General features: G+C 36.2%; 2 protein-coding genes across 5 annotated transcripts in view; one reads left to right on the forward strand and one right to left on the reverse strand.

The window, feature by feature from the left end:
- The window catches only part of LOC121629820 (astrotactin-2-like), a 300,171-nt gene that overhangs the window by 167,478 nt on the left and 104,702 nt on the right, over positions 1-27,991 (forward strand). For 3 of the 4 annotated variants that reach the window (XM_041969617.1, XM_041969618.1, XM_041969619.1), the window contains one exon: positions 14,662-14,812. In XM_041969617.1, the coding sequence (XP_041825551.1) occupies positions 14,662-14,812 (151 nt within the window). Of the gene's footprint in view, positions 1-14,661; positions 14,813-27,991 lie in introns of those variants that run through there. The other variant, XM_041969620.1, reaches the window with a different exon arrangement.
- On the reverse strand, positions 8,751-9,703 carry LOC121629822. Its single transcript, XM_041969622.1, has 2 exons — positions 9,481-9,703; positions 8,751-9,324 (listed from the first exon to the last, which is right to left on the reverse strand). Exons 1-2 carry the CDS (start codon positions 9,640-9,642, stop codon positions 8,824-8,826), a joined length of 663 nt encoding a protein of 220 aa, XP_041825556.1. The 5' UTR covers positions 9,643-9,703; the 3' UTR covers positions 8,751-8,823.

Here is a 27,991-nt window from a genome sequence, read left to right on the forward strand (position 1 = left end):
AAACTAAACTAATAAAATCTCTTAGTTTGATATTACGAAAAGTTTGAAATAATTCCAATTTATGAGCCTCACCGTGAGTTATCAGCATCAGTGGCCTGTTTTACTGCCATCTTACTTTAGTTAAGCTTGTCTTGCACTTTTAATATTTTAACCAATATTTTGGTTTAAATATTTATATTTTTAAACCAAAATATAATATTTTAAATTTTTAAGTTAAGCTTGTAATATGTACAGAAATAAAACTGCAATTATATATTTATAGAGCAGCTTTGTGTTCCCACTGCATAGCTTTGAACCAAAACCAGTATGTCAACAAACACCTTGTAAACCCCACAATGCACAAGGATTCAGGCACTTTAAACTGTGTTCAAAGACAAGCATTTTGTCAATAAAGAACTGTTAATAACCACAAGTAGCTGTTGACATTTTGGAGTTGTGATTAATGAGCTTACTTGCTGTGATCAAGTGAACCATCAAAAAGTGCCGTTGCTAATAATCCAATGCAACTGGAAGACCTGGAGACCAAATAAAGTACATGAATCCAATTCCACTCACTCTCAGATCTAAAATACATGTTTCACAACTACACAGTCAAACAACAGAATCAATGCATCAATCTTTATTTTATCAGTAGGTTTACCTGCTTTTTTCCCACCTACTACATTTTTCCTCTGTGATTAAAGAAAATGCACTCCATTCAATGACGAAAGTGCTTGATGAGAGTCAGCATATTTGTGGGGAGCAGGAACAAGAGCATTAATCAAGTGCAGGGGCAGACCAATAACAGGCTATGTAATCATGCTGGACCAGCGCTCTAACTTTGGGCTGTGTTGCGTGGTCATTCATCATCTGGAAAAGCAAGAGGCAGAGAGGGAGATTAATAACAAGTACATTAGGCAGTGTTTAGATGCAACCAATGTGCTTCTGGGTCATGCAACAGAGCCACAGTGCCAGAAGAAATGATCTTGATTAGCCTGTGATTTGGAAGAGAAATATTACTGCAATTTGCATCCCTACCAGCTCCTTCACTCTAAACAATTTTGTAGAATGATTACAGTATGGATTTTTATTCTCATTTACACTTCTAAGAGTAGGTAAGTAAAAACCTGTAAGACCAGAACAAATTTTGCTGAGTTTTTTTCATTCTTCATGTCATAATTTGTTTTGGGGTTGCAACACTTTTCAAAACTTAGTTTTAAAACTTTTTTTTTTCTTTCCCAGCTCTGCCTTGCACCAGGAATCTGAGAATAATTATACATGTATATATCTTTATGTTTCTTTTTTATTCTTTACTTTGTATTCCATCAGTCGAGAAGGAGAATAAAATTGACATGCATCTCAGAGCTTAACCATTACTTTTTCAGCCTCTCTGTCCCCACCCTCTAGCTTCCTCTGAATTAAGGATTCATTTGTCAGTGCTCTAAATGCTTGGTATTAAAAACCGATGCTCAAATGCTGTGACGCTTGTATAATTCATAAAAAATGAGAAAAGGAAGGGGCAGAGGAAGGATATGAAGTGTCTTCAGTTGATTTTGGTGTAGTATAAATGAGTGCATCATTTGTTTGTGGCTCTGCTAAGCGAAACTGTAACCAGAGGCAGTTTAAAGACAACAGCAACAAACTATCAATAGGCAATTAAAAACTTGGCACCAGAGAAATTAAAGAGTTCATGTTATCCTTTTTAAATTATCCACTGTTACATTTTTTTTTCGTTGTTTTGTTTAATGCATGACAGAGATTTGTAAAGTTTTTCTTTACAATCCAAACTTTTCGTCCTTTCCTTAAGACTTTACTGTCAGACATATCTTTAATGCAAGCCTAGTAACTAGTTTTGCAGGAGATCAAAAGCTTTTGCTGGCTAATAACAGTAGACTTCATTAGCAAAATATACTAAAATACCAATAATACCTACAAGTTTATCTGTGCAATAAAAGCCTTGTGTTGCCTTCCCATCCACCTGGAGAATCACCAGCTGTGCAGAAGCCAGCTGGTGATTTGTCAGTAGTACCACCCCCAGCTTAACTCACCATGGGAGGAAAAGAAAAGAAAAAGAAAAATGGAAGTAACTCAACCATCTATCAGGAGGCTTAGTTCCACATCTAAAGTTGAGCATTTTGTTAACAGGTCTTCTTCTCAATGTCATTTACCAAGCGAGAACTTTCCCAAACAGTGATTATATTCTGTGTTGTAAATTTCTGCCATCTGACTTGCTACTGTGTCCTTGGCTGTTTTTTGTTTTTTTTATGCACTTTTCATCTATCTTTCCCGTTAGATGGTCTTTGAAGTTCATTGAAGGTCATTCATTTTAGTCACTTAGAAGATTGGAAGGTATAGGTTTCTATTTTGTTACTAATTCAAACGCATTAAAAGTGTAAACAGCAGGCCTTGTTCCCTCAATTTAATTTAGTTAGTTAGTTAGTTAGTTAGTGATGTTCTGGTTCTGTTGCGTCTGACTCTAGTGTGGATCTGTTTGGAGCTAAGTGTGAACAGTTATGGTAATTTTGGGTTTGTTTGTATCTTACTACCAACTATGGTTTTGAATATAGTTTGGAGAAATTTTATTGCTCTTTTTCTAATTTTTTCCCCCTGGCTACTCATCTGAACACAGAAGGAGCCTGGCTCAGGTTCTTCTACATCTAAGGTATTAAACCAGCTGGCCTGGCTCTTTGTGGTAACAGGGAAGGCAGGTTTATTTATAAAACACATTTATTACATGAAACAACACAATGGGCTCTACATAATCAAGTGAAACAAGATAATACAGGGTGACATATAAAACACACATCACATCAAAAAGATAATACATCAATTTTATAATAATCATTTTCGTTATTAGTGTACTTAATAAAGAGAATGAATTAAATGTAATGAGGCAATTGAATTATAGTTAAGGTTCCTGATTACAGTAGCGCATGAGTCCTTGATGGTGTCACTTCGAGAAACACATGGTATAATCAAATGTTTTCAAATGTTCATTCGTTCATTTGTTTATTTCTTCATTCATTCATATATTTATTTGTTCAGTTTGATATTGGATTTTATGTTGTTGTAGCTACATTAATCATCTTCAGCCTTATCAGTATCAATATGGTGATGCTAGCAAATAAAATATTTTCACATTTTATATTTTTGGACAGTCTGCTTTGCTCACATACCCTTTATCAATCCTAGCAAAAGTAATGTAAAGAAAGAAGAATCATATGTAACTCTGAAATACACACCAGCGACTCCATCTGACTGACCAGAACGTATAATAATAATAACAATGCTTAAAATGCTTAATTACAGCAGAGCTTATTTTGTAGCTAGCAAACTAATATATGCTAGTCACTTCAAATGTCCGTAAGGGTTTTTATAACATTAAATGCAATACTAAAAACATAAATAGAAGAAGTACAATCTATATTTATTCTGTTTTTTATTGTAATATTTACCAACCAATTTGAGGTGAAGGTGTATAGATAACAAGTTTACTGTTTGACCAACACATTCCAGCTTGTGGCCTTAATCAGAATCATCACAGTGCAAGTGTGGCTGTGACCTCTTTAGAATTTTTCCTTCTCTAAGCTCTTTGAAAGTAGGTGAAGTTGTGCCAGAAAGTCTTACACTGCAAGCACTTTTTTTTCTCACATTCAGAACATGTGACACAGTGACGACAGTGAGTGATTTGTTGCTCTGCACGGTTTGAATTAGCAAAGAAGACACTCTCAATGTTTGTCAGTGAACTGTGATACTTCACCACAAGAATGATGTGCCATTTATCTGCTGATGTGGCATAAATCTGATATAAACACCAGATGATAAGCAGGTGGAATCTCTCACTTGCTGTTTGAGGCATTAACATTGCAAATGATGTTCAGACGTGGAAAGAGACAATAAAAGAAAAAAAAGAAGATTAAGGGTTTAGGTTTATTCAGTCATTAGTCATCATCCGTAATACAAAAAATAAACAATGAGGCTGATTTTTATGTCAACCAATTATGAATTCTGCCGGGGCTGAATGGGCTGAGGCAGAAGATAAACGCTTATATATGCCTCTCCTACTTTTAAATTAAAAATCAGTTTTTATTTCTCCACTCAACATTTCAAAGTAAAATAGAGAAAATCATTGTGGCTTCTATCCCTCAAAAATATTAAACCAACGTTTTGAAAACCATAAGTGAATTGCACAACTTCAAATGTATACTTCCATAGTTTTACATGACTATAGAACAGCTTTTGATACAGTAAACACACAAACACGTGTATTATCATACATGCGTTTTCGTATTGAAAAGAACCTTCGAACAGAGTGGGACTGACCTGTCTTTAATTCGAAACATTATTTGCACAGCTTTGTATTAAAACAAATCAATAAATTTTAAAATACTAGAAGTAGGAAACAGTGGAGTCGTATGCACAAAACAATCTGCTTTTGGAATAATTTTTAAGACTCGTTTCTGTAGTACAATAATTGGATTAGTTATTGTTTTGAAGGTAGATCCCCATTGCTCCAGACAGTAAGATTGGTAAGGTTAAAAAACTGAACAAATTCATACAGATGGCTTTATAATTTAGACTTTCCCAAATTTTATAAAGAATTCCTTTATAATTAGATAGTTTACCGTTAATATAACCAAGATGTTGTCTTCATATTAGTTTACGGTCAATCACAACCCAAAGGAATTTTGTTGTGTATACCCTTTCAATCTCACTTTAACAAATTTTTAGTTTAACATTATTAGTTTTTTTTTTGTTTGTTTTTTTTTTTTTATGAAAACTTCAGAAAAAACATAAATTTAGTTGTTTTTTTTGACATTCAGAGACAATTTATTAATATAAAACCAACGTTTAATTGTTTCCAACTCCCTTTCAGCTCTGCTCAAAAGTTCCTCCAATATTTTACCTGAGAAAATTAATACTGCAAAAACCACAGACTTAAAGAAATTTGTCACGTCAAATTATTAATATACAGTATGAACAACTTTGATTTACACAATTATTTGGAAGTTCAGACTGAGAACACCTGTTCTGTATAATATTGTTTATTACTTTCCAGGTCATTTGAATATTGTTGTTGCTATCCTCCAATATTTTATTATAATATTCCCTCTTTTTTTCTCTCAAATTATTTTAGTTTGTTTTGATATAATTTATATTTTTCTTCACTCCTCATGGTGCTCAATTTTAAAAAATTCTTATGCAGTAAGTTTTTCTTTTTGCATGTCTGTTGTAGACCTTTGATCATCCATGGCTTTCTTTGTTTAATTTCTTTTATTTGTTTTAATTTTTTTATCCAATACTTTTTAATAGAACAATGTTTAATATATAGATCTGATATAATGTTCAAAAACCATTTTAGGCCTGATTTTGATCATTTACATAGACCTCTTCTCAGTTACGTTTTCACAATCCTTCTTTAAGGCCTCAGTTCCTTCTGGTGTTCTTATTCTATTAAATTTGCAAAGGGATTCATATTTTAACATATATTAACTTGAAACTTATGTAGGATTGAAAAAATGGGAAAATGGTCACTGATATAATTTATAAGGAGACCACTTGTGACTTTAGTCTGGGCATTTGAGAAAATGTTATCAATAAGTGTTGCACTTTCTAGTTATTCTGCTCGGTTTGTCAGTGAAGGGCCAAAATTGCAAAGATCTGCTGTTAGTTTATGTTGATTCCATTTCACTAAATCAATATTAAAGTCACCACAAACAAACAATGATCTCTTGTCACAAACCTTCCCGAAAATATTGACCACAGTATTCATAAATGTCTCAGTTAACAAACCAGGTGCTCTAAATATGCAACTTAGGAAAAAACTCTGAATTAGTGGAATTAATCTTAACTGTCAGACTCTCCATAATATCATTAACAACTGTTATCTTACATTGGCATTCTTTGTGTATATAATAATAATAATAATAATAATAATGGATTAGATTTATATAGCGCTTTTCAAGGCACCCAAAGCACTTTACATTGTGTGAATCCATTATTCATCCACTCCTCACTCATACCTGGTGATGGTAAACTACGTGTGTAGCCACAGCTGCCCTGGGGCAAGCTGACGGAAACGTGGCTGCCAGTCTGCGCCTACGGCCTCTCCGACCATCACCGAACATTCATCCACACATTCATACACCAGCGATGCCAACACTGGAGGCAAGGAGGGTTAAGTGTCTTGCCCAAGGACACAACGACAGATGACTGAGGGAGCGGGAATCGAACCGCCGACCTTCCGATCATTGGACGACCTGCTCTACCGCCTGAGCCACTTCCCCGCTTTTATTTTGGCAGATAACATTGAAATGATCATACCACAAGCACAAAATAAAAAAAACTGTTTTTGTTAGTTAGTTTCACTAACAGCAGTAATTTGAAATGTATGTTTGAGGGATTGTAAGTAGTTTTTGATTTCAGCTAAATTTATTTAGAGACTTTTACTGTTAAAATGTATGATTGAAAATCCATCCAGACTAAGGTCTTTATCCTGGTTCTTATTTGTTATCATAATGTAGATTGGCCTCTGGATCAATCTCCCTTTTATAACTCAATAACTTATCATTAACTCATCTCGCTGAACTCAAATTAAACTAGCCATATTTTTTATAATCAAAACTAGACTCAACAAGAGTTTTCGTTCTCATGAGAAAAACATTCAAGAAAAACTCTTCAGTAGTTTTTTCATAGCTTTCTCTTATTTATTTATTTACTTGCTTACTTACTTACGTACTTAAACTGTTCCAGCTCTTTCAGATTCTGTGCTATAACCACCATAGCTTGCTCAGGGGATCCATTTAACTTGCAAACATTTCTGTTTCTGGACCAAATGCCTTAGTTTTTCTTTTTTGTTTTTTTTTTTATTTTGTTTTTCCCAACATGACCATATCTTGCTATCTCAGCATTTGTCAGATGCTCATTTATATACACTCCAGTGCCTTCAGTTTGCTTGATTGCTTTAACACTTCAATCTTGTACTTCTTTTTACAAAGTTTAACAGCAATTGAAGACCTATTTTTATTGTGTGTGTATTATATGTTTCTTACTGTTCATGTGTGATACTCTTTGTTTCTGGAGAGTATGCAGTTCCTCAGGTGGTGCGTCTTGACCATGCTGGTCACAGGCAAAGCCGCGATGTTTGGTTTCCAGACCAGTGATGATAACACTATTAATGTGGGAATGCTGTTCCAACTTATCAATCTGTTGTTCTAACACCTCAGTCTTGTGATCTTTCTGCTTCATAGTTGCCTTCATCTCACACACCTTTTCCATTAGGCCCACGTGATTGACTTGCTGTTTGGCCACTTTAATTTCCTCACACAAAAAAATTGAGGATCCTTTTAATCTCCTTCCACTCCTCTGCCAACCTTTTGGTTGCCATGTTTGCCACAATCTATAGAGACTCCAGGAAGACAGCAGTAATATTTCCAATTTTAACTGATGGCACTATATTTCCATGATTGTCAAAGAACTAAAGGAAAACTCAAAGCAGAGTAAATCCCGCCATTTTTACTAATATACGCCTTCAAAAAGATGTCTTGATGGTGTCCACTCAGACCTCCAAAATATGTCCACAGTGTTTCAAAGGATTTCTCTTTTACTCTCTCCTTAACTTGAAATCTTTAGAAAGATCATAACATGCCATCTCTTTTTGTTGCCTTTCCTCTAACCCTAAACTTTGCAGTACAGGTTAGCTTGCAGGGATTAATACTTAATAGTATAAAACTTTGAAGAGACGTTTTATTATTATTTAAATGTTCAGTACTGGTTCGCTGGGCATTTTATTAATTTCTTTTTTTTTTTTTTAACAGCATTGTGAAATAATGACTCAGACTGTTTAAAATGCACAGCCCATCAGCCAAGACCTACAGCCCCATTCAAAACAATCTATAGTCTATGTGTCTAGAAATGATGCTTTTATTAATCTTTAAACTCAAAGAACGGTTTGCTTAGCCCATTATTATTTTATTATATATTAGCCAAGCTGACACTTTTCCTCATGGGCTGCAAAGACTCAAAATTTGGAAGTGGGAGCTTTTCTTCTGGTTTGCAATGACTCATGAACAGCAGTGCTAGAACTGGCACAGTGGCACACACATCCACAAATCAATACTAATACTAATAATCAGTGTTGGGCACGTTACTTTGAAAAAGTAATTAGTTACAGTTACTAGTTACTTCTCCCAAAAAGTAACTGAGTTAGTAACTGAGTTACTCCACTATAAAAATAACTAGTTACCAGGGAAAGTAACTATTTCATTACTTTTTTAAAGTTTAAAAATGTCAAAGAAGTTTGATTTTTTTCAGAACAGGTTTCACAGGCCAGGTGCATAGAGTAGAACAGCAAAGACTGGTACCTGAACAGAGGTTTTAATATTTATTGCACCTCAAAAGACCACAACTGGTACAACTGTACTTCAAGAATTTTCTTCATCAGAAAAGTAAACAGTTTAAATATTAATTTCTTTTAACTTCAGAAAACTGACATGCTATACTTAAATTATTTTCTTTTTCACAAAAGTAAACATCAAAATAAAACTAGCAAAATAAAATAAATAAATGACAACTGGTGGACATACAGTGCTCCAAGTATGTTCTTAAAAAAAAGTAAACAGTTTAACAGAACTGCTTTTAAAACAGTAGCCAACTGAAAATACTACTGTCTAGCAATAGTACTGAAAGTAATGGCAATAGTACTGTACTGCAATAGTACGGAAATTTTTTTAACAAATGCAACTTTAATTCCTTGGCAATCGTTCATTCATCTATCCATCCTGCTTCCAAACACTCATCCATGCATTCATTCATCCACCCAGCCTACCCAGTCATCTCACCATCTCAGCCATTAAACCACTGATTGTATCTTAAAAGTAGAAGCTTTTCAAACTTAAGGTCAGAGAGTCTGTTCCTCTTTGGAGTAAAGATGAGCTTCCCTAGGCTAAACAGTCTCTCTACAGGAGCACTGGATGGAGTGGCTGCATTGTATTTGAGTGAAATTTTCTTTATCAGTGGAAACGTATGAAGAGAGTCCATCCCTTGTGTTCCTGATTTAAAGTAATCCGCGACTTGACTTTCAGCAGTAGCAGAAGTGTCATCCTCGTCATCAAAGGCAAAGAAGTCATCCTCTGTAGTTGAGCTGGTGTGTGTTGATGTGCTGGTGGTACCCGTTTGTTGGTCTTCATCTTGAGCACCTTTGCGGCATTCTGCCAGAAGTCTTGCCTTGGCCTTATCCTTCTTGTCCTGTGTCCGCAGCCAGCGTAATTTAAACCTAGGCAGACTCACCGCAGCCAAGATAGCATTCTCGCTTTCCAGCACCTCTGCAAATCTTGTTTTAATTGCCTGAAATGACATATAAGGCAAAGAACATATTAAACTATCTACGTACGCACACACACACATTATGAGCAGATTTTTTAAGAAAACATTTTACATTTATATTTTTTACATAATGTATGGATGTATTTAACATATTTAAAAATAAATACTAGTTCTTACCACAACAATTGCCTCTGGAAGGTCAACCAGAATTTGCAGGCCACTCTTCAGCTCCAGGGTCTTGAACACCAATGTCTCCAGCGTGGGTAAGAGAGTACCATGGAAACAGTTGTCCTCTCCCTGAAGAATGTCTAGGGCTACTGTTAGTGGCTTCATTGTCATACAGTACTCCCTGAGGAAATGATGCTCTCTTTCTGTAATGGCTTTTAGCCCAAACTTGGATGATATGGTGTTCAGCTCGACTATAGGGATCTCACAGATTCGAGCAAGCGCATCATAAAAAGAGTTCCATCTCGTAGTGCAAGGGACTATCAGCTTTCTTGCAATTAATTCATCCACAGTCTCTGCTGCCACAGTTGAACGGCTAGCCTTGTTCCATAAACCTGCACATTTTGTGGTAGCACTTCTGTATACTGCTTTAATTTCTGGTCTTGACAGAATCCACTTATCAACATCAGTACATGAAACAAGGTTTAATGTGTGTGATGCACATCTCTGATGTGGTGGCAGAGTAATCACATCATCATCATTGTCATCACCAACACTGTTTTGTAAGACATCATTAATGTTTATAAAAGTCACTTCATCCTCCTCATCCTCAGAGTCATCTTCCTCGACTGGCTGATACTTTTTAAAGGCCTTGACAAAATTTGAGCCATTATCTGTGACAGTTGATGTTATTTTGTGGGAAATGCCATAGGATGAGTGAATATTATCGAGCTCAGTTGCAATACTGTCGTGAGTATGATGACCCTTGAATCGTCTGCATGCCAGGGCGGCTTTACGTCGTTCCATGCTTTCTGGATCTATCCAATGAGTAGTAACGCCCAGATAGCTTTTGTTATGTGCAGTCCAGATATCTGCAGTTGTAGAGATATATTCTAATTGTTCAAATCCCTTTTTAAGCTCGATGTTCATTTTAGCGTACTCTGCATCAACATATTTAGAAAATGTCTTTCTACACGGCGGACCGGACCCTCCTCTTAACGGTATTTTGCCTATGAGCGCTCTGAATGAGTCTGAATCAACTGTTGTCAACGGCAGCATGTTTTCCACAACATATCTGCCTATCAATTTATTAAGTTCCGTCTGTGTCACAAGTTTTTGTGGAGCTGTAGCAGAGAAATCCAGCTTTTGCTGCTTGGACGGCGTGGCGCCGTGTTCTTCGGAGCCCACGTTAACAACACCTAGCTTGCTATCATTACCGGTGTCTACAGTGTTTTTGGGCAAAAGTTTAGTAGAAGCGTGAACAGTCGAGAGGTGCTTCATTAAATTGGAGTTGCTTACACAGGACGTGGACAAATCCTTTGCTCTGGGACACAATGTACACTCAACATGTACATTTTTACCTTTTACCTCGATAAAGTTAAAGTAGTGCCTGTATTTCCACCTCGAAAACGCCGTCTTTCCCTGAGACTCCGGACTCGCCATCTCTGATTTTTTGTGTGTGTGCTTCTATGTGCTGGGTTTGTGTGTAAACATCCGCCCACCTGGTGTCTCTGATTGGCTTATAAAATTTTCCTCCAATCATCATTACTTAATCGCTTACCCCTGTTTTCACTACAGGGGAAAACACACACACATTTGGAGCTCCTGTGTCTGTGAGCCAAGCTAGCGTTAAACCAAGTGGGACGACCACTTCGTAGCTTCACTCAGTAACTTGTAGTAACGGCATTTTGGTAATGGTAACGGCGTTGTAACGATAGAAAAAGTAATTAATTAGATTACTCGTTACTAAAAAAGGCAACGGCGTTAGTAACGGCGTTTATTTTAACTCCGTTATTCCCATCACTGCTAATAATACAGTTCAGATGAATCGTAGTCTGAAATGAAAACATACCTCAATTTGTCTATCTAATTATTTGAACATGATAAAAACAAACAGTATATCTTACCTTTTTTTGCAGTACCTAAATGATTTGCTTTACTTGGCTAAAACTTTTGTTATTTCAGAGAAAAACTTAACCTTTTGCACAATTTTTTGGTCCATTTCTAAGAATTTAAAAGAAAGAAAAGAATACAACAAAACACAGAATTTCAGCCTTGTAGCAGCATATTACAACAATCGATTCATTGACTTGTACTTTTATGTGGTGTTTCATTAGTTTCATAGAAAAAAAAAGAAGTCAAGCTCGCAGACTTAGCTGAGCTTGACATGAGTACACACAGGGCAGCATCAATGAGTGGAAAACTATTCCCACAAGAGCACACAGTAACCTATGAGTGGAAAAGTATTCTTTTAAAGACTTTCTTTCAGTGTACACAAATGCAATTCCATAAACATGCAAAGTAAAAACAGCATAAGCTATTCTTTGCAACATTTTCGCACTTGCAAGCTCACAGATACAATTTTGTGCATGCATGATACTGATACACACATTTGCCTACAAATTGTTGGACTTGCTAATACTCTTCTGGATGCTTGTATCACCTGTTTGTTTTATGCATTGGTTTTGAGACAAACAAATATCATTTTTGCTGCTTACACTTTACAACTGTGATGTATGAATTTGCATTGGGATTTGCAGATATGCAAATGGGTTTGCAAATACGGTTTGCATCATCATCTTCATTCATTACTCTTCGACATGGGAATAAAAATTAGAGTATTTAGAGGCTCTTATGTGCTTTATTCAACTTGTAAAAGAAAGACAGGAAGCAGGCAAAGAGGGTGATATGCAACGAAAGGCCATGGGTTTGTACTGTAAACAGAGCCTCTGCAACAATGACCTTCAGCCTCTGTATTAAATGTCCTTGCTTAACTGGTGAAGCTACTTTACAATGGAGAGAAAATATATTCAGTAACTGTTACAAATGTGTAAACCATTTTATGAGTAACTTTGAATACTTTTAAATGTGTGTTAATATCTACAAGCAAATATGATGTGCCTGACTTGGATAGATGAGATTACATTTGTTCATGAATCAGCTTGAGTGTGCAAGATTGTACACATGTCATGTTTCAGGTGTATATGTGGCAGTCACAGGTTAATCTAGCTGTTTTCTGTGTTTCAGACACAGCAGGCTGTATTAGGTGCTGTACCTAAAGGTTAATCACCCACTTCATATTGTGGTGGCAAAATGAGTAACTATCTTGACATGTGTTAACTTTTCCTTCTCTGAGGTGGTTCTGAACCCTTTTTAAGTGTGTTTAAGATATATTTTTTTATTTCATGTGCACATTATTTTCCACTGGGGAGGACATCACCAGTACAGATACAGTATGTTTGGTAATTTTATGAAAGCAAAGTTAAATTCACACTGGGAACCACTGCCTGCTTTCCTGTGCAGTTTTACCAGCATCTTTAATGTTGACCTTAAACTGGGAGCGCCACTGGTTGCAGATACTGTCACTGTTTGAAAACCAGAAGAAGCCACTTGTCCATACTGCTCAATGCTGCAATGTTTGTGTTTGAGTAAACAATGTAGTGTTATTGTTATACGGAGTCCTGTTAGAGTCACATACAAGACATATCCACTTGCAGTTGTACTATTACAATCAATCAATAGTCAGTCAATAGGGGCTGCTGAAAGCAGGATGCAGGAAGAAGTTCCCAGTATAAATTTAACTTTGTAAATAATATATGTTGAGGTTGATCTTATTCTTGGTTTATACAATGTGTATTACTTAGAAATGTTGTTAACACTTTTTACTCTGTACATGTGACATCTACTTAGATAGGACTGTTGTTGTCATCACAAAGTTGTCTTCCCCTGACTCTGGATAGTAAAGAACCAGGCCAGTGTGTACGAGGTAGAAGAGCAACAATGCATGGACAGATAATGACGGGATTGCTATTTGTGTGTATGATGAGACCTTCACTTCTTGTGCTATAAATATATGACAGCCTTCTGTCATATACACTCCCTGATTGATCTGTTTTATAATAAAACCCAGAAACACAATTAATTGACTTAAGACTTATCCACTAAAGCTTTACTTGGTAATAACAAATGCTGTCCTTCACATATATTGCACATGTGCAACCATTTTTGAGTCTAATTTCTCTCCATAGTTTAGTCTTAGCAACAACATTAATTTCTCAATCTAATAATATAGTTTGTTCACCTCAAATAAAACAATTCAGATGGTTAAATTCTTCACGTAAGTCAACTTTTTCTCATAAGGAAAAAATCTGCCACTGGTAATCAGGTGCATTCTGTTAGTAATACCTTCATCACACTCTAAATTGTTCAAATAAAAAAAAATCATTAAAAGTCAATGAAACTCCTGAAATGTATTGAAAAATTTCAGAACAAGCAGTTAATTAAATGCCCCCTACTACTTACCTCACAATGCCTCTGTTTTGCCTTGAGTACCTTTGTATGTGATTATCAATGCTGTTAGTTGTTTTCACTGCATCTCATTATTGGTTTGTGTTTAAATCACGTTCACACTACCACAAAGGAATTCTGCTTTGACTTGGAATTAGTTTAAGATTGTGAAATGGCCCCCATGGAGTTGTCTTCTAAATAAACAAAATCTTTATTTACATTCATCTGTGGTCACCAAAATGCAATTTGTGTACCAGAGAGGATTAACAAACGTGACAATCATATTACAAGAGTAAAACTTTTAGTCTAAGACTGTGAACTGCATTACTCATAAGCACTTGGACATGAACAGCAAAGAAAATTTATGTCACAAATATGTCACAAGTTACCATTAGTAGTAAATCCTTATTCCCCATATGCTTCTCATCAATGCAGCATGACAAATATGTCCATGTGCCAGCAATAATGAATGTGAACATTTGCATGTAACATCTAATTGACTTAAATTATTTCTTTTTTGAGATAAGTCACAAAATTAAAGTTAAAGTTCATAAACAAATGTCATATTTCTAAAGGCTGACTTTTTATATCCTATAATAAGCAACAAACTGAGTAAAATTACAAGTGGTCATTAACTGCAAGTCAAAGGATCAAAGCAACCAAAAATACCATGATTTTGTCACAGTATGGGCCAGCATGAATAGTTTCTTAATTGCATGAAACAGAGTTAAGAGTCTGTCCTCTAGGTGGTAAGAGATTATGTTCAGCTTTTCAAGCATTTATTTTCCCTTGAAATGACTTTCTTTAATGTTGCTTTGTATATAAGTACAAAGGTTTTTTTATGTTTGTTTTTATTTTATTTATTTATTTTTTTTCTCTTTAAACTATTTTCTTCTTCCATTCTAGGGAAGAGGCCATGATGTCCACATATTTCGAGACAGTGGAGGACCTACTGGCATCTTTTGGGCCAGTCCGTGATTGTTCCAAAGATAATGGCGGCTGCAAGAAGAATTTCAAGTGTGTATCTGATCGACAGTTGGACTCATCTGGCTGCATGGTAAGCAGATCTCCAATCCTTTTTTCTTTTCTTGATAACACTGACAAAACAGATTGATGTAAATCTTAAACGTGTTAACATTTTCTTCAAGTCCCTATGACATGATGTGAATTGTCTTCCAGTGCATGTCATTTACAGGGTGTGCAGAATTATTAGGCAAGTTGTATTTTTGATGATTAATTTTATTATTGAACAACAACTATGTTCGCAATGAACACAAAAGACTCATAAATATGAAAGCTGAATATTTTTGGAAGTTGGAGTGGGGCTTTTTTAGTTTTAGTATCTTAGGAGGATATCTGTGTGTGCAGGTGACTATTACTGTGCATAATTATTAGGCAACTTAACAAAAACCAAATATATACCCATTTCACTTATTTATTTTCACCAGGGAAACCAATATAACAACTCAAAATTTACAAATATACATTTCTGGCATTCAAAAACAAAACAAAAACAAATCAGTGACCAATATAACCACCTTTCTTTGCGAGGACACTCAAAAGCCTGCCATCCATAGATTCTGTCAGTGTCTTGATCTGTTCACGATCAACATTGCGTGCAGCAGCAACCACAGCCTCCCAGACACTGTTCAGAGAGGTGTACTGTTTTCCCTCCCTGTAGATCTCACATTTGATGAGGGACCACAGGTTCTCTATGGGGTTAAGATCAGGTGAACAAGGAGGCCATGTCATTATTTTTTCTTCTTTTAGACCTTTTTTGGCCAGCCACGCAGTGGAGTACTTGGATGCGTGTGATGGAGCATTGTCCTGCATGAAAATCATGTTTTTCTTGAACAATGCTGACTTATTCCTGTACCACTGCTTGAAGAACGTGTCTTCCAGAAACTGGCAGTAGGACTGGGAGTTGAGCTTGACTTCATCCTCAACCCGAAAAGGTCCCACAAGCTCATCTTTGATGATACCAGCCCATACCAGTATCCCACCTCCACCTTGCTGGCGTCTGAGTTGGAGTGGAGCTCTCTGCCCTGTACTGATCCAGCCACGAGCCCATCCATGTGGCCCATCAAGACTCACTCTCATAAAAACTTAGAAAAATCAGTCTTATGATATTTCTTGGCCCAGTCTTGACATTTTATCTTGTGTGTCTTGTTCAGTGGTGGTCGTTTTTCAGCCTTCCTTACCTTGGCCATGTCCCTGAGTATTGCACACCTTGTGCTTCTTGGCACTCCAGTGATGTTGCAGCTCTGAAATATGGCAAAACTGGTGGCCAATGGCATCTTGGCAGCTTCATGCTTGATTTTCCTCAGTTCATGGGCAGTTATTTTGCACCTTGTTTTTTCAACACGCTTCTTGTGACGCTGTTGACTATTTTGAATGAAACGCTTGATTGTTCCATGATCACACCTCAAAAGCTTGGCATTTTTAAGAGTGCCGCATCCCTCTGCAAGACATCTTACTATTTTTGACTTTTCAGAGTCTGTCAAATCTCTCTTCTGACCCATTTTGCCAAAGGAATGGAAGTTGCCTAATAATTATGCACACCTGATATAGGGTGTTGATGTCATTAGACCACACCCCTTCTCATTACAGAGATGCACATCACCTGATATGCTTAATTGGTAGTAGGCTTTCAAGCCTGTACCGGTTGGAGTAGAACAACATGCATAAAGAGGATGATGTGGTCAAAATACTCATTTGCCTAATAATTCTGCACACAGTGTATACATCAGTTTTCTAGGTCAACAAAGACCAATTAAGTCTATAACTGGGTCTGTAACTAGAAGCTATTCATCCTCTAAACCACTTAGTAATTTTAAGTGTTGTGGAAGCAAAAGACAGAGCAGAAACACCATGGTCTTCAGCTCCTTCTGACACATCCCCAGATATTTTTAAGACCACTGGGATGCTTGGGCCAGTCCATGATGGTAGTGAGTGTAGTGATTGTAGGATTCTAGCATCTCCTTACATGCTTATTAGACTTCTGAATGGAAAGGCCCAGTTGACATCCTCACCAAATCATACAATCCACCTCACTGACTTCCTCTCACTATAGAACCGTTTGGATTTGTTTTTTCAGAGAAGACTTGGCCACCCATGTTTTACCCACTTGTGCAGTCTTGTTCTTTAAGTACTGTATTTACCAAAGGTTATAGCCCAAGGCAAGACCGTTGGGGACAAATATTTGCCTTATAGCTCAGTGCACTGTTCACTGCTAAGATAAGCTGAACCTAATCTAAAGTTTATCTCGCAGCCCCTTAAATAGATTGACCTAGTCAACATATTCCAGTTTCTCTCCATCCTTCTTTATTAAAGCTATTTTATACAATTGTATTGTTGACTGGACAGGCTCACATGTAGACATGTGTCAATATGGAATTGTAGTTTTATGTGTGCCGGTGAAAGATGTACTATAAACAGGCCAAGCCTTTTCAACCCACTGACAGCACTTAACCATGCTGTCAGCTAGACTGGCTTAGAACTACGGCTAACTTGGAAGCTGGGGGTGTTGACAACAGATATTTGTGGACAGCAGACTTGTGCTGCACTAGAAAATGCCCAAAACAAGCCTTTGGTTTTGCCAGACACACATGAGAAACAGATATGTTGTGCATGCAGGTGTTGAAGCTGGTTATCTTCCATTATTTTACCTTTAATAGTGCACACTATATCTCTAGATTAAAATATTGGAAACGTATTCTGAATGCAACAAACGGCCGCCAACTGTATCAACATTGCTAATAAAACTGGCGGAAAATGTAATGTAAAAATAGGAAAAAGTTGAGATGGTGGGACATGGAGATTTTTATATACATATACAATCTTGTGTCTCATTAAATTTTAACACTTGCTAACTTTTCCTTTATCAGTTTTTTTCTTTTCTTTTTTTTTTGGTCAATCCACAATATTTTATTTAGGGCTTATGGACTACATTTAAATGTGTTGTAGTTTGTTCTTCAGATGCTTTTGTCTTTGCTATTAAACAATTTAAGAGTCCATGACTGTCCCTTATTTTAAGTTGAGGACTGTGTTACACTTTAACATCTGAGGATTAACTTCAGTACAACTGCTAATTTAAATAAAACACAGGACAAAAACTTTTAGTTTACTATAACAAGAGTAGTGCAGTTATGATGATGAGTCATGAGGTGGATTAATTACTTGGATGGGGGGCCAGGGGGGTCAGTTGAAAATATATTTAAAAACATATTTAATTCTTTCCTTGAAGGAGCTGTATTTTTATGTCACTTTGTTTTATAGTCCTTAATTTGACTTTATATGCCACGTTGTAAACCAAAGTGCTATAGTGCTTTGCTTTTGGCATATTCAAAAGTAAAGCAGGACTAGAAACTTCTGATTCCAGGCTTTTGACAGCACAACGCGGGCTGAACTTGTAAAGTAATTAAACTGATGAGCCTTTCAGTTGCTGGAGGATGGTTTTGTGAGTCATTAGGAGCTTGGATGGGGCTATAAATCGATGGGTGTTTTGTTGTTTGTGTCGACAAAAGACAAACACATGCAGAATGATTTCTTTGGTTTGCTCTCAGCATCATCGTGTTTCAGATGAAAAAAAAACAAAAAAACGCTGTGATTGCAACTCAAAGCAGGAAACTTGTTTTTATGATGCATGTAAAAATATGGTAAGATAAACATTTCCTGCGTTAATGACACCAATGACTCAACATCGAGTAATGTTGACTGGTGTTAATCACAAATGATGAATAACAGACAAGTTTCTTGTGACAGTATCATTGAGAAGTGACACCCACCATGAATACTTATAGATTTAAACTAAAATAAATACCTATATCTTTAGTGTTTTAAATTAGACATGTATTTTACTACTGAAAAAACACATCTTTACATCTAAACTCCTTCAGTTGTCCTCCCACTGAGTTGTTGCGATGAATATCCATATTCAATGTATCTGAAGCCGTTATTTGTAAGAATAAAAATATATTTTTTGATATATAAGAACCTTATGATGTTATTATGACTTAGCAGTGATGTTGCTAGCATCCTATTCCTGAAGCATTAAAATCTGAAAGAATGCAGTAAACTCTCTATCGACGCGTCCCGGGGACGCACCTTATTTTTCACATGAAAAACGACACATTGTGAAGAAATCACAGTAAGAAACTTTGTTGTCTGCAGACCAGACAAGCGCTGTGTCAACTCTCTGCGCATCTAAAAGACGTACAGACCTGTACACACAGCATCGCAACATGCTAGTTTAGCCGTTACCAAAACAACTAGCCAGTCACCGTGGATTTCATTTCAACAGTTAAAGATACAAACTTCATAGTTCGTAAAGTCATGTTTCTGCTCCTCGATGATGAGTTAATTCAATTTTAGTCATTTATTTTGGTGCTATTTATGTTGCTACAAAATGCTATTTTATTTGAATTTTGTATGTTGTGACACTGTGACAGTTGTTTTGTAATAAACTTTTCAGATTTGGAATTTCATTTGTGTAATTCTATATACATACATGAATATGTTTGTTAATTATAACCATGTCATACCATGCCATCGATTTAAAAAATAGAAGAAAATAAGAAAGACATTTTTTTCATTGGAGACTCACTCACCTGTGGATCATGCGGACTTACTACATTGAAAACCTATCAACATCACTGACTGAGGTATCATTTACATCATGTAGAGCTAATGCAACCCAAATAAGTTGACAGTGGGGTCATTGATCATTATAGATATATTTCTTATGATGAATTACTGTGCTTTTGTTTTTATCAAAAAGCAGAATAACCTATTTTACCCTGCTGAATAGATAATTTGTTAAAATTATGCATGAGCAGTGATGGTGCTCTGCAACTTTCAACCAGCTGTATTTGAAACTAATTTCAGCCTTGGCAATTTTCCTTTTGGAGGATCTCCATTTTCTTCAACGTGCACATCAGTATGTAAAGCAATTAAAAACATGTAAGCATGCCAGTATTACCCTTAATATAATGTGCTGGACAGAGCTCCTCTTGTTCCAAAAACACAAGCACGATTTGCTCTTAGGGAGTGCATGCAGAGATGTGCAGAGGTTCTCCACCTACAAGACCGCTTGCCAAGTTTTCCTGCCTGTTGGCCAGTGGTGACCAGCTCTTATATCTACTTATTCTCTTTCTAGCCTCTTTGCTCCAGCTCTCATTTTGCACCAATAGAGTATGAAGTAAACATTTTGCCTGACAGTGATGTTTCATTTAAATAAATAGTAAATATTCTCTACTTAAAAGCACTTTATTTTATTATTATTTTTTTTTTTAGCTTGTCTAGGTTCTAAAAAGCATTTTATTCCTGTTTTTTATTGACCCATACACATATACAGCTAATTTCTTGTAGACAAATGACCATATTTAGGACGGAACCATTTAAATGTGTGGGGAGAGGGGATGACAGTACAGCCAGCATAACAAGCTTGCATTACTAGTAAGCTATTTTTTAATAATGTATCCAACCAACTCACTTGGACTGTTCTGACGTCAATGAACTGCAGCTACATCAAATTTTCTTTTTTCCATTTCTTTTTTCCCCCTTGACATTTATGGTTTGTTATTTTTCCTATACTAAATGTAGTATTTTACAGAACTTTGAGTATACTATGCGCCTTTTATACATAGGCATATTTCCTTCACATTCAGTAGGTGCTGTCACATGTTTTCTATATTGCTGTGTAAAATTTTATGCCTGCTTTACCCCATTCTTTAGTAGGTTTTCAACTATTGAAAAATTTCATTAGAATAGGAATGGTTTATATAATATTAAAAATGCAGTAAATAATTAAACTAAAACTATGTGTTCATCCATTACAGGGGTCCCAAACATGTTTTATGTATTTGCACAATTCCAGCTGCATTTGCATTGGACACAGAGACTCTGGAGATTTCTCTTATGAGTGCAGAGCCACTAATGTTAATCATTATGTGACCCAGAGGTGGACGGTCAAGAGACTGTATAAAATATAAATGAGATCTGGATTACTTCTGAAAATCTATCATATATCAAGCTGCTGTTTAACTGCATCTTGCTCCTTATCTGGTTGTTTCCACAAAACCCACAGGGACAATGAACTATTTGAGGTTAATGTTTCTTATTCATTTTATTGTATTTATTTATGTGTTTATTTTTACTACAACTGACTTTTAGCGTGCAGGCTGCAACTATCTCGAGTTAATGACAGAATTTACCCCCATAACTAAATAAACAACAAAAAAAATTAAGATATTTTTTTTTATTTAAAAGAATAATAATGAAAAAATACAAAGTTCTCATTTACTCTGTTATATGAATTTTTTGTTTCTCAAACATCATGTGGGGTAATAGTTTAGAGACTCACACTCTCAAAACACAATATGTATTCTTTTATATATCACAGAAGAAATAATTCAGAACACTTTCTGTGTGTCACTGATTTTTTTTTTTTTAAATCCTCTGGGTTGGTGTTATTTCAAAACCTCTTGTCAGAGTGGGTGCTAACACATTGCAGTGACATGCCACACAAAGGGCTTTAAATCCATTATCAAAGTCAGTCCCTCAAGGCTGGCTGCTGCTCTTAAGACAGTTTAAATGCATTTGCAATGAATTAAATTTTAGTCAAAGCCGGTGCTAAAGTTCAAGAGACATAAAAATGTTCTATTTTATTTCCGTTTTCCTTCTTTTCTGCTGCTAAGCCGCACCTTCATGGTATTTTCATATACCTACTGAAATTAACTTTCATACCTGTAATGTTTTTGTGCTTGTGCCTTCATTTTTCATCCCTTGCAGCTACTAAATTATACATTACATTGATGTTGCATAACGCAAAGTTATTACAAATGGTTGTGACTGGGAACTGCTTCACAAAAAGCATATTTAGTTAAAGAGTGAATCATTTATTTGGACGTCAACTTGGAACTGTGTGTAGAAAAAACACAAATGCTGAGAAAATCTTCAGTTACATAAGATATATATATTACCAGTTAAAAGTTTGGACACACTTTCCCTTTAGGTGCAATGGTATAGTGTTTCCAAACTTTTAATAGGTAGAGTTTGTTACATAGATAAGATGATCATATTAAATCATTCAAGTGGAACGTGAATATCAGGGCTGCACAATCTATCAAAAATCTATTATCATTACAGTTTTAAAATGCACTATATTGATATGACAAAGACAATTTGGTTGGAAATAGGACAAGTAAAGATTTCTCATTGAGGGTTGAATTCTAATTAGATAAAGTTCTGCTGTTGTTCACGTTCCACAACTAAGCCATCATGCAGTTGCTGAAGTGCAATACTGCCCTCATTAATACACCTGAAAGTAGTGCCATATATTAACGTGTGTACTATCCTAAGTCATATTATCACTGTAATATTCATCATTTATATTTCATATTGAATGTTTTCCACCAGAGTTTTGTTGTAACACATCAAAGATGGAGCCACTTTGTTATATTACATGAGATGTTCTCAAACCCATTTTTGGTTTAAAAGGTCTCACTTTTGTGTTGGAGGACACAGCTGTTTGAGAGTCCTGCTGCCATTCAGGTGCACTTTTTACCAATTTGTTGCAAGAAAATATTATCTTTTAAACAGTTTTTTTTTTTTTACATTTTCACACCTACAGGGCAAAATTGCCCATCTGGCATTTTTCCCAATGGGCAAATGTACCTCTGGCGCTCAACAACTGTTCTTTTTTTTTCTAACCAGCCAGCAAAACACAACTGGCAGGCAGGTCTTTTTCTTTTTTTTTTTTTTTTTTTCTTTTGCTTACTTACCAGTCAAACCTTCAACTCTTGGGCTAAATTCTTGTATTAACTTGTTCTTCTGGAAAACCAATTAGTGCCAAAAGAAATGAGAAAATGCAAGTCAAACTCAGACATTCCTGTCCAAAAAAATGACAGACCCTTCAGATAGATTCCGCCAAATGAGCAAAAATCAGTTTGCTGCTGGTCATTTTTTTAACACAGTGTTCGCAGGCAGGGGCATCGGAGGGAGTGTAGAACCTGCCTGACAGATAAGCTAACAGGCCCAGGAATACCAACATCTCTTGTTTAGGATACTTCATTTGGTTTAGCACATCTGCAAAGATAACCAGAATTTCTTGGATAACTACATATTAACAGGGGAATGAAAATTATACTATAGACTATGCTTGAAAAGATAACATTGTCTTATTTTTGACACTTCTAATTGTACCCTTAAGTGCAAGTGATAGTACACAGTGCATTATTTCTTGTGAAGAGGATGAATTCAAACAGAATAACATTTTGAATGTGAGACATAGTGCACTTAGATGTAGCTGCCATCCCTGTTGTTACATTTTGCTAACATTTACAACTTGACCAGCCTTGATCTGATCACACTAATAATATGAATCTGTTCAGCAGTGAATCCTACGGTCATAACTCTGTTTGACATTAACTGTAAGAGTGGGAGGATGGCATGTACCTAGAAGCTCAGGATGTGTTACTGGCTGAACTTTGTTTGGTCAGAAGGTAAGGTGGTTGAATTTTTGATTAGAATTTTATATGATTGATGGTTTTCTGTATCACCAGTGAAGAGGAGAAATCATTTGTCAGATATGGCTTGGCCGGACATTAGCAGTAGGGTTAGATAGTAGTTGGACCTGCCAGCATTCAGTAAATGCCACACTCCTGAAATATATCTGCTTTGAACTATTACAAAAATCTTTTTTATTAATACTTTACCCTTTTTAAAATTAGGGCATACAGGAAAGGCTTTTTTCTTTATGGCTCATTTTTGTGTTTTACTACAGTATCTGTCCCACTAATAGAAATACACAGAGGCTGAGCAGATGATAGGATATTAGTAGCATATCTTCCATGAGTTTATGTCCCGTTTGGGACATCTCCTGTAGCTGTTTAAATGCAAGGTTGGCAAAGATGCATTTTTCAACTTCAAGCACCAACCCAGACTTTCATTTTAGCTCATAAAACTCCAGTTGTTTATTAAAATTTAGAGGAGTCAGATACTGTTTTCTCTGATCTCATTTAAAGTCTCTTGTACGTTGTCCCAGAATGCAAGAGTTTATTAAAATGTGTGGCACACTCTAAAAGTCAAGAATTAAATGATGAGATGTCAGTGTGGAGCCAGATTTCTGCTTGGCTTCCTCTGCTTTGCATAAAGAGTCAGCAGGGAGGAAAAATGGCATTCCCACCCAAACAAAGCGTGTTTGTGCAAACCCTTATCCCCTAAATCCCTCTACCCAGCATCCCCTGTAAGTCCCCACAGCTCTGTGTTCCTGACAACTAAGCATCATGACTCCCCCTGCTCTGCTGCACAGCACAGCTCAGTTTAGCTCATTAACATCGAGTTTCAGTGCTTTATGGTTTAAAGCAAATGCATGGTGGTAATTTGTTCAACCGTTCACACTGATACCGTTGGTTAAATGTTGGATCAAGTGTGTCATTTAGTGTACCGCAGAGATTCATATAGTAGCGTTGAAGCCAAGAAAAGGAATGAAGATTTGTGCACAGTGGAATTAAGTTCAGAAGAGTCTAAAGAGGGAAATATCAGCTACAGTTTCCAGGAAAACGTTGAATCGCTCACCTAGGGTACATTATTTTTCATAAAATATCTTACAAGATAAATATTTTAATTGAAATTATTTTAAATTAGTTCAGTTTGGCTACGTTACAAATTGAAGCAAGCATTTTAATCTTGTTGGCAAATAGCTGAGCAAATAACAGCCACTGTTAAATGCCTATGGAGACCAAGCTGAGCTGAGAAGAGCAGAATCCGTTTAAGTCCCAGGAAAAAGCTATCATCCATTCTCATGGCCATCTGTTGCATTGTCACCCTTAAAGAACGCTGGGTGAGAAAGGAAAGCAACGTAGCTTTTAAATACTGTTGGTCAGCGTAACAGGAGGTCTCATCCCGATGACCCAGGTACACCTATTTTGGAAAATGGAAATATGAACATGAATGCTCAAGAATCAGTTTTACTATTAATAAGTGAAGTTTGTGTGAAATATGAACAAGTCTGTGTGGTTTTATATAGTTCACTCCATAAAATATGTTACAGAATTGTTTGCAAATGTAAAAAAGCAGCAGGACATACACCTTATTTTGCAGTATCTAAGAGAAATGTCTTATTCTGTTTTCTTTTTACTAAAGTTTAACCCATTCAGACCTGATTAAATGTATTCATCTATCCCACTAACACATTTCTTTGTCAATAGGATAGCAAAGTTTTACTGAGACACCCCATGTCAATCAAGGAGGAATTTGGTGCATTCCCCCTGTAATAAAACTATTTTACCTAATTTAACACATCTGAGCAATCCTGGAGGCACAGGGTTGCATCACTGCCACCTCTAAACCAGATTACAATGTCAAATATGCTTTTAGGGTATCTTCATTTCCACTGCTCAGTCTGTCTTTCTTATTTAGAGAAACGTTCTTTCAACAACTTCTCTTGTTTTGTTAAAGACTTGGCTCCTTTCTTAAGGAGACGCCCCTCCCTTTCTCCCTTATTACCTCAAGCTTTCACTATTTAAAACTCTGTTGCAGTGGAGTTTCAAATTCTTTCTCTGCAACACGTAATGGCCCCTAAGTACCAACATCCAGCATCTTAATTCTGACAAGATCATTACAAAACAGAGATTTCAATAGATTATGTTCAGTTGCCGATTAAAGCTGTGGGCACTAATGGGTGATTAGCAAAATGAATAGTGTTTATTCTGAATGAGGGAGTGCTAATTTGGGGGGATGATCTATGTGAAGCATAAAGGGTAGACATATGTGCTGTTAGATTTTGTGGATAATTACCTTTCTATACATATTTTTTTTCTTTTTCTCCAGACATGAATGCACTTTTATTATATATATATATATATTTTTTTTTTTTTTTTAAATTCCTGACTGTACTGGGGAGTGTACTGTACTTGTAACAGCCTCGAGAGGTTACAAACAAAACAACATGTTTCACATACTTTTTTTTTCACTGGCAACTTCATTTTTAAATATATTTTTAATTAGTTAGTATCTATTAATATGGTTACCATAGTAACAACTTAGAGCGTTGCAGATCTTGTGGTCTGTTCCCATTGTGCTGCCATGAAAGAGTCACTACAGAAGCAAAGCAGAAAGAACAAGTAGCTCATGTGCTGCACTTGTGCTAACCTTAAGAGCTTCTCTTTCAGCTACAGAGCACTGCTTGGCAGCTCTGAATTACTGACAGCCATTCCCACAGCTCTGCCTCATTGTGATGAATGGCTTCAATCTTGTTCTGCTGAGGAGGTTACATCCACCGGATACAGTTAATGGGTCTGAGACTGGGGAGCTTTTCCTTGGGACTTTGTTTAGAATACATACTGTATGTTAACATTGCGTAATGCACATTTATCCTTTGTTAGTCCTGGCGGCTGCTCTCCATAGAGATAAAAAAAAACTCTTTTACAGTTTGCTTTGTATCATCTGAAGGTGTCCATCGCAAAGCGAGAGGCTTTATTTGAATTTTAATTGACATTCTTTGGATGGAAACTGTGTTTATTTCAATTTGCAAGATCTTAATTGGATAACATATTTTTTTTCTGTGATGTGAAAGCTAATCGTGATCATAGGGACCCTTAGATTACTGTTTAGAGTTCATTCACTGCTGTTGCCTGCTGATGAGGTAGGACTGTGATTTCTGCTGTTCATCATCAATTTGTGTAGAAAACACTTAGTATACTAACTAAGAGGCTGTCCTGTTACTCATTTGTTGACTGCTCTATATTTGAAAGAGTCTATTTTCATTGTACTCTGGCAATATGATAAAGCAGGAAAACAAACATCCCTGAAGCAAAAATTTGACGGAGATGTGGTCTTTGAATGGAAGTCTGTCATGACTGTAAGGGTCATCTTTTTTTTTTTTTCCTCCAAACTGGTTACATTATCTGTGATTCACAACTTGTATGTAATGGTTTAAGCAAAAGCCTGGAGAGGAGCTGCTGCTCTGGAGGCGTTCAGGACTCGAGTGTTTTCACATCTTGCAGTGTTGCTTCGTCCAAATTGTCTCAGATTTTATTGCTGATGAGAGAGAGTGTTGGAAAAAGGAAGGTTGGAGAGCTCCTCAGCTAGATTTTTAGCACCCAGTGACAGATGTTACCTAGTTCTGCTTACACTTTAACTTTCAGAGAGGTTTTGTCAAAATATTAAAAGCAGGGGGAAAAACATATTTCACTTTATTTTATTTTATTTAATTTTTTTCCCATTTCTGACTTAAATTAACATCAAATGTTTCTTAAATGTAATATTATTTTAAAAGAACCATAATATCTCAGCAAAACAAATTTGACATGTTTATTTTCAATCTCAGGGAGCTTTCAGAAATGAAAAAAGACTGAAATTTAAGATGTGTTTGGCACGCTCTTTTATTGGTGTCTAGTCTGCACATAAAAGCAGCTAAAAGGCAAGAAACAAAAATCAGTTTTTATCCTTTTAGCACGTTCTGGTTTAAAGAAAAAAATGTCATTACATGGCTCCACACTAAACCCTTTACGTGAAATCTGATATACTAAAGTAATATTAATGTTTCCTAGATAATTAGTGACAATTCACTTCAAATAGTAGTTTTCTTGGATTCAGTGTTGACAGTGTTCAAGTATTAATCCACCAACATGTGCTTTGTCTAGACAAAGGTGGTAAACAACTGTGGGAGGTAAAAATGATAGAAGTTCACACACCTCACATTCTCACTTGTCCAGGAGGCTCAAATGTTCACATAAAGTTCAAGTCCAGAATGACAGCGACAGCTCTCACCTTTTGAACTGGTTCCAGTGAACACGACTGCCTCTGGATATGAGTCTGTCTGTCTGTCTGTCAGCAGCACATGCACCATGCTGTAACTTTAATATTTTAGTATCTGTAGGAACACATAGCAACAAACAGGGTGTGGGCCAAACAATATGAGAAAAAAGATTCACCACAATCAAGATGTCAACAGTAGCGCGAGTCGTATCTTTCCTTTTTAATTAAAAAATGTATGAAAGTATAATGGTAACAACTGGTTTAACCATCAGGACTTTGAGAGACGGCGGAAACAACCGACATTGGTTGTGTGTCTTTACACGCCCACAGCTAATCCCACGCAGGCACACAGCAGTTGTAGAATCATAGATGAGTCAGAGTGAATGTGGGGAACATTGCTCCATAAACTGTGAAATCCGTCAGACTCTCTTACAATCTTCATTTTAAACCAAACAAGCTTTATGTCAGTGCTTAA

This window comes from Melanotaenia boesemani, chromosome 19 (assembly GCF_017639745.1).
Source record: "Melanotaenia boesemani isolate fMelBoe1 chromosome 19, fMelBoe1.pri, whole genome shotgun sequence".
Lineage (NCBI taxonomy): Eukaryota > Metazoa > Chordata > Actinopteri > Atheriniformes > Melanotaeniidae > Melanotaenia > Melanotaenia boesemani.

Excerpts from the sequence above, each read along its gene's own strand:
- LOC121629822 (XM_041969622.1), bottom strand. The coding sequence starts at position 9,642 with ATGACAATGAAGCCACTAACAGTAGCCCTAGACATTCTTCAGGGAGAG. Across the intron at positions 9,325-9,480 it reads TTCCAGAGGCAATTGTTGTG|GCAATTAAAACAAGATTTGC; the intron begins GTAAGAACTAGT and ends ATGTCATTTCAG.